Source organism: Argentina silus, assembly GCF_951799395.1.
Source record: "Argentina silus genome assembly, chromosome: 11".
Lineage (NCBI taxonomy): Eukaryota > Metazoa > Chordata > Actinopteri > Argentiniformes > Argentinidae > Argentina > Argentina silus.
In genome coordinates, this window is record NC_139665.1 from 10,747,089 (window position 1) to 10,757,345 (window position 10,257).

General features: G+C 45.4%; 1 protein-coding gene across 1 annotated transcript in view; it reads right to left on the reverse strand.

Annotated features, from left to right (window-relative positions):
• Positions 1–9,974, reverse strand: part of pard3ba (par-3 family cell polarity regulator beta a) — an 88,792-nt gene extending 78,818 nt beyond the window's left edge. Inside the window, 2 exon segments of the mRNA XM_083680590.1 lie at positions 4,842–4,943; positions 9,590–9,974. Coding sequence (XP_083536716.1) covers positions 4,842–4,943; positions 9,590–9,706 — 219 coding nt within the window. The 5' untranslated portion in view covers positions 9,707–9,974.
• Between the last annotated feature and the right edge of the window lie 283 nt (positions 9,975–10,257).

The following is a 10,257-nucleotide window of genomic DNA, read 5'->3' on the forward strand; positions in this document are numbered from 1 at the left end:
GTTGCAGCCTGCAATACTGCGCGGAGGGACACGGTAATGCGTACTTCGACAGAAAAAACAAGTTCCACCACAAAGTAATGGACTGAACGTTCATTTGACTTCAAAGTGATGGTGGAAATTAGCTTCGATGGACTGCCATCGTTTTTACTAGCTGTCATGCAAATAGCATTGTGGCTCATGAGGAAAATGCAATCGGGTGAAGGACCTCCATATGAATGACAGCACAGACAGGTTCCAAAATCTGTAGCCATCGATCGACAGTACTTCTGGGAAGTAGTATGCTGTACATAGATAGGGTTAATGTTGTAGAAGGACGGGACATTTTTGTCTCCTCAGGCCTCAGGGTCAAATTCCTGAGCAGTTTTTTGCCCCCACTCCATATGCTCAGTTTGTTGTGACAACCTGATCCACACAGTGTGTTATTGTTATTGATTCCTATTAAACTCAGGGACCCTACAAAAACAACGATTTTCATTCCTATATCCCATCAACTACTATCCTTGCACTCAGATGGACACTATTCAACTTACTGAGTGCATTTCTCTAAACAGTGCAACTAGGAACGACCCTCCGCTTTGGGCAATTCACATCACGGAAATTATAATAGAAATGACATCGTGCCGACACCTAAGAATGTCATTCATGTCTATTAATGTGCCTTTTGCTCTCTCTGCTTCCAGGAGTAAAACCTGACCAGAGGGTAAATTAACAATTGTAAATCTGATGAAAAAGACCTTTGGTCTGTGCCTTGCCACAAGTGGGCCCCATCAATATGACAAAAACATTGTCTACTGTACAGTATACAGGATAGAGGCCTATCATATGATGTCTGATTAAATGGCAAAGGTGCAATTAGGCTTCAAGCCATGAAACAACAATCTGTATTGTAATTGGGAGAAAAGTGCTGTTTTATCATTGATTGTTCTAGAGAGTTCATACTCCCCTACCGATGCCAATCCAGTTCTGCTGGCTGAGCCCCGCGAGCAGAGCAAACCACACGATCAGGCTGATGACGTCATTGGCTAATCAGCAAGTCCATTTCCTGCAATTAGTCTTCATTCAGACACTTGTAACTGCCTCTCCTGTAACCCTCTGAAAATAGCCCTACAAAATCGGATATTTTGAAAACGCATATTTTAGTCATGCATCACTTCTGCAGCAGAAGTAAAAGAAAGAAAAAGAGAAAAAATAGTAAACAGACCTCCTTATGGCTTTCCAATCAAGAATCCAAATGAGTTTAATTAAACCCTCACATCCCCCCTTTAGAGTGGATCCAAATCTAAAACCAACAGTTTCATCGACTCATAATGATCCCATTCGTAGGATCTCTTCCGAATGGGACTAATGCATTAGCTGTGCTACAAGCCTGCCATCCCGACAGCTGGGATGAGGAAGCGTGAGAGCACTGATAAACAATTTGACATTTTTCAAAAAGGGATCAGCTGGGATATCCGTGCCACCGTCTACGGCGTGGAACCAGAGCCCTTCATGGCATGTGTGCTCAACAATTAAAAGCCAAATGAGGAGAGATGGAAGGAATCATTAGTTTTCCCATGAAATTAGATTTCTCATTTGGCTGCGTTTGATGGTGGGGAGGGGGAGGAGGGGGGGTGGGGGGTTGTTTTTGAGGGGCGGATGTCCTTATGGGTCAGGAAGGTTGTGTGTGTGTGAGAGCGTGTGTGTGTGTGTGGATTAAGGAGTGACAGTCCATTTATGAGGATCCGCTATGCTTCCTGGGTTTAATTCCTGTTGCTGTGGAGACTCTGCCAGGAGTCTCTCTCTCTCTCTCTCTCTCTCTCTCTCTCCCTCTCTCCCTCCCTCCCAAGCAAGCTGCACTTATCGTAGCCAAAGCATCTTACACCCAACATGAAATATAGATAGAACGGACGGAGACAATGAGCGACTTCCAAAACACTCACAGCCCATTGTAGCTATCCGCTTTGCATGTGCACACTCAGCCAGATGGTTATGACAGGTCTTCTGTATGGAGGGAGCCGGTAGTGGCAGTGGGTAATGTGCAGCCCCGGTTCTGGTGAATGGCAGTGAATGACAGGTCTGGCGTGGTAAATGGAACATGTGGGAGAGGTAAAGTGGTCCCTCTGTTATTATCGCCACTTGAAGAGGAGTAGGGAGGCTTTCTGGAGCGCTCCCTTCCCTTCCCATAGCCAGTCTCCTCTCCCACCAGATCAGCAGTCATCAGGAACACCGTCTGATTATGGGGATTATAGGCGAGCACGCGCGCACGCATGCACGCACCCACACACACACACACACACACACACACACACACACGAGCTGTAACAGCATTATGATTGGCTTGAAAGGTGTGTGTGGGTGTGTTTGAGAGAGAGAGAGAGAGAGAGAGAGAGAGAGAGAGCAGGAAGTGTGTGTCTACATGTGTTTCAGTGAGACAGAGGTAGAGACAAAAAGAGAAGCCATACGAGAGAGAGAAAGAGAGAGAGAGATAGAGAGAGAGAGAGGTTTTCTCTAACCAAACAAACAGAGGAACCATGATACTCAAAGATATCTGCCACCTTACCACTAGACCCCTTCACTGCAGTAGACAGTGTAAATACAAAGTGAGGGGTTAGTTGGACAGAGGTCCCTGATTTGAGACCAGCTGCTGCCCCCCCCCCTGTCTCCTTGATGTCCCGCAGAGTCTCTCCCTGTGTGTAAAGCTCTGCTCCAGAGGATGGAACAGAGTGGGGGTCATCCTCTGAGTGTTTAATTGACTGAGCTAGCCATTTCCACTTCCCCTCCTTCAGGGGACGGTGTGGGGGAGACAGCAGCCCTCATTTATCAGGGCCAGGACCAATATTTATGAGGGGGCTGGTGGATGGTGTTCCTTACTAGGGGGTTAATGGAATATCTTTGTGTGTGTGTGTGTGTGTCTAGGCAGTTATTTTTTTTGGAGGGGGGGGGGGGGCAGGACTGTAATCAAATCATGGTTGCTCCGCATCTCCACCCTCATCAACCACCAGTGGAGCGAGAGGTACCGCACCACAGCAGGCGGGGGGGGGGCGCAGAGGCAGAGACTGCCCAGATAATGGAGCTTGCTCTCGCCGGACAAATAGCTGCCTATTATCTCTCATTAGCATCCGTGGCTAACATGGCACACATACTGTGCAGCGGAGGGGGCTCACAATGGAAGCCTCGTCCATGATTGATGGAGAGAGGTAACGCTGACAATAACGGGACAAAAGCAGCAGTTTTTTCTTTTTCTTTTTTTTTTTTTAATACAATTCGCCGTCGCAAAAGGCAAAGAAAAGATTCGCATGATCAAACAAAAGAAAGGAATGAGAAATGCATCTTATCGATTTTTTACAGGCTCCGCTTTTTTGTTCACGCGGGGAATGGCACTACCGAGAGGCGCGGTGACGGTACGAGGCCTTCTGTGTCGTGTCGAGCCTATCGAGTTCCGCACACTCCATGACCGTCCTCAGTGTGCACAACAATACACAACCAATACACAAATTGGCCTGAGGGATAAAAAGAGAGAGTTAACAGGGTTGGGTTATAAACAAACTGGGTAGACAGCGTCTACACAACATCTTTCGTGTGAGTCCACCGTGCCTTGAAACAAGGATATGATCCTCACTCTAAAAACACGCATAAAATGGCAGCCTGATTCAACCAGACTCTTCTCTTCTTTGGCTTCTTAAAATGACTCATGCTCATTGCGTTCCAAAAAACGAGAGAGAAAGAGAAAGTTCTTTTTGCAAAGTTATTGACTGAGTTCAAACATCTATTATTTACTCCTGTCCCCCTTTAGAAGGAGGATTCCTCCAGACTGGCAGTCCTAGAGGTACGGAACCAGTACGTTTGCCCTGTTTAAACAGCAATTGTTATTGCACAGCACAGCACAGAATGAATATTCCAATTTAATTTCGTATTCCGTTCTTGCTGACTAAGTGTTGGTAATTTATCATTCCTCTGCTTCCAGCTTTATGAATATGTATGACAACCAGTATATTAGCACATCTTAGGAATGCATAATGTCAAATTAGAAGGAATGAAAATAGCCTTCATAGAAAGTGGAGCAATGACAGTGTGTGTGTGTGTGTGTGTGTGTGTGTGTGTGTGTGTGTGTATGTGTGCGTGTGTGTGTGTGTGCGTGTGCTTCTGTTTCAGTGGCACTATTGTCACTGTCAAAATACATACAGAATGTGGAGATGAGCAGTATTGAGGTCTTAAGACAGACAGATACCGGGCGACTTTTCCAAAGTCAGACGAGCCCAACCAATGACAGTATCTCATACTGCACGGTCAATTCCTGCCTTCTTGTGCATTGAGAGAAAGCAAAAGACATGATAGCCAGGCGCCGACAGCAGCCGGTGTCTGTTCTTAAAAATATATCTTTGGAATTTGTAAGGATCATGATCATTTTCATTTCGATACAGTATACAGTTGGGGACAATTATGTTGTTTCATTGTAAACCATTCCTGGGTGCTTTGTTTCCAAAATGCGATTTCATGAAGCCATGCACACGTTTAAGGCCTCCAGTACTCCTACTCTACTCCTTTCTGCCTGGCTTTGGATGAAGCAAACAGAAACAGACTGTACAACCCCCCCCCCCCCCCCTCGCCCCCCCACATTTTCTGCTAACAATGCATCACACTAGTTTCGAGAGAAATACCTTTCAGAGGACGTTCCCTCTTCCCGTGGTTGATTTGTGACAAAAGAGAACAGAAACGCAAACAACTGACATGACCTGCAAAACCTCTCTGTGAAATACCAACGGTATGACGTAAACCATCGCTCACCTGCTCATTGTGAAGCGTACTAACCAGAAAATGTTCCCTGAACATCACCTGAGCCCAGGTGAGACGGCAGGCCTTACCTTGTCTCTGTCCTCCACCAGGTCAGTCAGCAGGTCGTCCTGGTCTAGGATGCCCCCGTCAAAGTACTCAACATGGTGGGTCCGCACCACAAACTCCCCGCCCTGCGGAGGGGAACAGAAGACTCATTAGGTTGATCCCACACTTTTAATGAGTGGGTTATAAGGGTTTATCGTTCATTCTAAGACTATCAATATTCAACCGGTTATAAAACCTTTTACCAACCATAAAAGGAGACCTGTTATTAGGAATGCTATAACCACACACTTTGCAGGTGTACAATACATTGTAGTTTGAAAAGAGCTTATGGTGACCTCCCTGTTGTATGTCTTGTATCAGTGTCTCTCACTCACCACAAAAGCTGTAAACAATAATCTGTGGAAAACATAATGACCTAAATCTATGACAGTTCTTGTTGTACAGTAAATGTGTGTGTGTCTGTTGATGGGGGGGGTTTGGGGGGGGGGGGGGGGTAGGGAGGGGTGGCTAGAAAGGAACTTTCCAGTTTCCCCGATTCCATGGGAAGGGGGCGGGCTCATTCCTGCAGCGTTTCTCCAACCACTATTGCAACACAGGGCAGAGGGGATCGATACGAGGAATCACATTCCTTGTACTATCAAAGGAAACAAGACCTTTTGTTCATGATACAATCTGAAACCTGTGACATTTACAAAACGATACAAACTGAGAAGTGGACACTAATACCAGCTTCCCCGTGTTGTTGCCAGCACAGCCTGAGTGGCGATACCACACAAAAAGCAGTGGAGATGTTTGCCTGAAACCCTGTGCTACCAAAACAATGAGTGAACAAGGCAAAGCTACAGTACAGGGCCTTCTCAGATCTGACCTCTTCAGTGGATGACAGTGAACATGACAGAACCTACAAAGCTAGGCTATGTTCTGAAAGGATAATTAAACAGCAATTTATTGTACTAGGCTGTAAGCCTAGGGAATAGCCTGTGTAGTACTAACAGTCTCAGTGTTGGAGTGAGGCATCATTGAAGCATGTTTTTCAACGGGCTTCTTGCTCTGCTGCATCGAAATGAGGATTACAGGACACAAAGAACATGTTTTGCTTTCACAATGGCAGGAGCACAGAGAGAAAAAAAGCCCACTCTTAAACAAATAGTTAATCAGACTGGAATTTCAAATCTCTGGCAGCGGGCCAGCATCTCTTTTCCTAGAGTGATGGAGGATTTCACAACGATACAACCCGACTTGATTGGCAGACACGGCACAGTGGTATTCACAGATGTATCTATTCTATACACAGAATACTGTTGAGGAATGACTATGACACTAGAGATGGGAGACTATACAGTTTGTGTATCAGAGGGTACCGTGCTCAACCATGTGAACCAGTGTTGAGGGTAGGGAGGTGTTGCCTGGGGAGCCAGCCTGAACCTAGGTTTCCAGGCATCGCACAAATACCTCCCTTGAAAAACAGGTTTCACCTGTGGGACGGCATGAGCATTCCTCTGGCTGAGCAGACGGGTTTAAACAGACACAGTTGTGAGAGGAGAAACAGTCGGGAGTGGAAAAGTTGGCACACGCGGTGACATCAGAGGTTGTTGAGGACACGCCCGTAGCACCTGAGAGACGCAACACATGTCCTTAGACTGATGTCACTGTGGGTGTGTTACTACAACTGTATGCCTTAGACAGCGTTCATTGACGGTATTTCAGCAGGCTCGATTGAAGTATTCCAAAGTTTCCATCTAACCTGGCTAGTGTGTGTTGCCCTTTCTTATAGCTTTGCATATACTTGACTTCACAGGCTTGGTGAAAGCAGGAGAGGATGGTGGAGGTAGAAAACAGAAGATGGGCTCATTGTAACGCATGGAACAGGAGTGAGGATTTCCTCATTTCGTTCCATGCATTACAATGAGGCCTTCTTCCGTTTTCTATCTCCACCATCTTCCCCCTGGTTGAAAGACAATACTTCTCCTGCCCACGGCTCCACAAATAGAAAAAAGGGAAGCATATTACTTCAAGGGAGAAGAGTGAGACATAATGAAGAAGGGGAATATCTGCTTGAAGTTGTTATTGTCAAATTCCATAATGCACATGTATCCTGGACACTACCACTTCTTGGGTATTGAATACAAAGGGAAAGAGCTGAAAATGTCGATCAGTCAACAGAAGAAAAGAAGTACAGTGACAGCTAGAGGGTATATTTCCACAAATTACACCACTAAGTCCCCATTTGAAGCGATATCTCGTCGGTGCGACACCAGTCGAGAGTGGCGAAGCGTAGACGATTAGTGAAGCGCGCAGTGCTAAATTCGGGGGTGCTGCTTTTCACACTTTAATCCTCCCAACGCATAATTACACAGCTGCAGGAAAACGGTGAGGGATTACCATGACAAAAAAAAAAGGCCTTAATGAACGAGCCAATGAAAAGCTGCTCGGTCCTCCAGAGGAAGTACAGCAGAAAAAGGAAGACACAATGAATGGCACTTGTCAATGTGTTCTTAGAGGGAGGTGACATCATAGGAGGCTGAGTCTGGAGCGTAGGATCTCAAATAGAACCAGTTGTTGTTGGTGTACGCGTGTGGGCCAGTGTTGTTTCTTTTGTGAAGACACACACACACACACACACACACACACACACACACACACACACACACACACACACACACACACACACACACACACACACACACACACACACACACACACACACACACACACACACACACACACACACACACACACACACACACACACACACACACACACACACACACACACCATAGAATGAATAGAGCCTGCTATAAATGCTCCACCATGTATAGTACCTTTATTACACAGACAACGTTTCGATCCGACAAGGATCCTTCGCCAGGTAATTTCTGCCATTGGGTAGAGAGTGGGCTTATGAGATCAGGTTAACATTATACAAGGGTTCGTATCACTGGGTATTGTAAGTATTGCAAATCCAGTCAGTACTGTACATATACTGTACAGGTCCAGTGTAAGTGTGGTGTAACAATGTGTAATACCACGTTACACTATACTCCCCAGTGAGCAAAGGGACTCAATAATACAGTAATACAAGCACTGTAAGTGTGATCTAAACCAGCAGGACAAATTCTGAAGTGTATATGTACTACTACTGAGAAAGATACTATCTTGGGGGAGGGTATTAGAGAAATACTGCTCATTGAATAAGCTGTCAAATGTCACCACAAACACAACCATAGTGACTTCCCTCATGTAAGCAAGGCCTTAGGCTGTAACCTGAACAGGGGCACACCGTGAGACTGGTGCATGGCATGCAAGGAACCACTACCTTTTCCGCTGAGAAAGGATGACTTTGACAAACCTCTACGGTTTCCCACAGACCCAGGAATCTCTGGTTTAACAGAGGTAATTGGACGCCTTCAACATGCTCACATTGAGCAGTGCTTTGGTTTCTTGCTCTGACGGAAACAGACAGACAGTAGAACTGGTGTTTATCCCTGATGTTTTGTTATTCAGAGATGGAGCAGAGACCCCAGCGTCAGCTTCCAGTGCTGCCAAACATTTGCTATTGAAACCAACAGAGGCAGAATGAAATTGAGGCAACAGTCCTAGGTAGGGGAGCTTCTCGACCGTGACCAAGTAATGATGGGGCAAACACTAAACTAGACTACTGCAAGGCTGGGGCTGAGACTGAGGCCCAGACAGCTCAGGGGAGACCTGGCAGATCAGAGTGTGTGTGTGTGTGTGTGTGTGTGTGTGTGTGTGTGTGTGTGTGTGTGTGTATGTGTGTGTATGTGTGTGTGTGTGTGTGTGTGTGTGTGTATGTGTGTGTATGTGTGTGTGTGTGTGGCTCTGATGCCATCCATCCATCCACTGACTGGCATTCCTTTGTCCATCTCCAGCCTCTCACCAGGGGCACCAGGCGATAACGCTGAGCTGTCACCAACCCTAATCCCAATCACTCACATAACAAAGCCTGCTGTCCAGGCCGCACAGGCCTGGTGAATACCATGTCGAGCACATCAAACACCAAGTCCCACCTGCCCAGGGAGATACTGACAATTTCAACAGAGCCCTATTATCCAGACAGCTGCCCGCCATTCGCTTGAGCACACGATACTTGTAGAACATATTCAATATATTCCTCATGCTAGCACCTGGTTTTACTGGTGCTTACAAAAGAAACTGATTAAAGGCTATTTGAATTGTAACCTGTTAGTTGTAGCATTTCACGTCAAGCAGAGTGGGAAAAGGCTCATACAAGCCTCAGTGTATCAAATCAACCTTGGATTATGTCTTAATTACAATTACTTCCTAAACTAATTGGAGGTGTTTATCACTATTACCAGTCCTCTTTTCAGTAACTGAAATTTGCAACCCTAGAAAGGCAACTGTGTGTCAGGTGTAGCTTCAGTAAGAGACACTCAAGAAAGTAGTAAGTAAGTAAATTGCTAGATATAGCCTACAAGTAGCACACTGTCGGCCTTCTCTAAAACCACTTGTGTCTACGCCACATAAAGATGTAACAAGTGATAAAGGTCTCCTTTCAGGGAGATAGAGATGCTGCGGTAACAGTCTGATCACGTGATTTGAACATAAAGCTCACAGGTGAGATTTTCTAGGAAGTATACTTAAGGCTACTTTAATGAAACATTAGGCATACATCGTTCAAAACACAATAATTCCTCCACCTTCTGCAAAACACCCCCAAAAAAAGCCCAATATGAAATATAGGCCATTATGCCAAAAAAAAGAAAGAATTCATTATATAGCCTATATTTACCTGATCCACAATCTTTCGATATCTCTGTGTGGCTTGGCTGACCAGGTCCCCCACTGTCCATCTATCTTTACACGGGACAACCACTGCAGTTCCTCCGAAAGTTACGGTTACTTTCATATTGTCATCCGAAAACTTTGTCAAGAAGCCTGCTTTGCTCTAGCCTATTCCTTGGTGGACCTTCACCTGCCGACTCGCCGATACGCGCTCAGGCGAAACTGGAGCAACAGGTGCTCGACTGGGGCGAAATCACCGGAATGTCGCTTCTTGGTGCACTTTCAGAAGAGGTCTAGTACTACTAGTAATACTGAAATAACGTGACTGACTCATATAAATCCACTTTTCTTCACAGGTTTCATGAGAAAACAACACGTAGTTTATACATTTGCCCCCCGCTATACTTTGTAGCCTGTTATCGTTGTGAAACCCCGGAAGTCAATCCTAATCACGTCGATAGTTAGAATCAGTGATGTAACCTGTACTCTGTTTTTTGATGAAGATTCACTCATCTAGCCTACTCCATCAACTCACATCATCCATTTCAGTTTCATTTCATTCCAAAATGATTTACTGGGAGCATGAAACACTTGTTGCACATTTCATTTGGTTTGTATAGACCAGTAAAAGTTTATTCTAAACACCTGCAAAACACTGCTCAAACTAGAAACAAG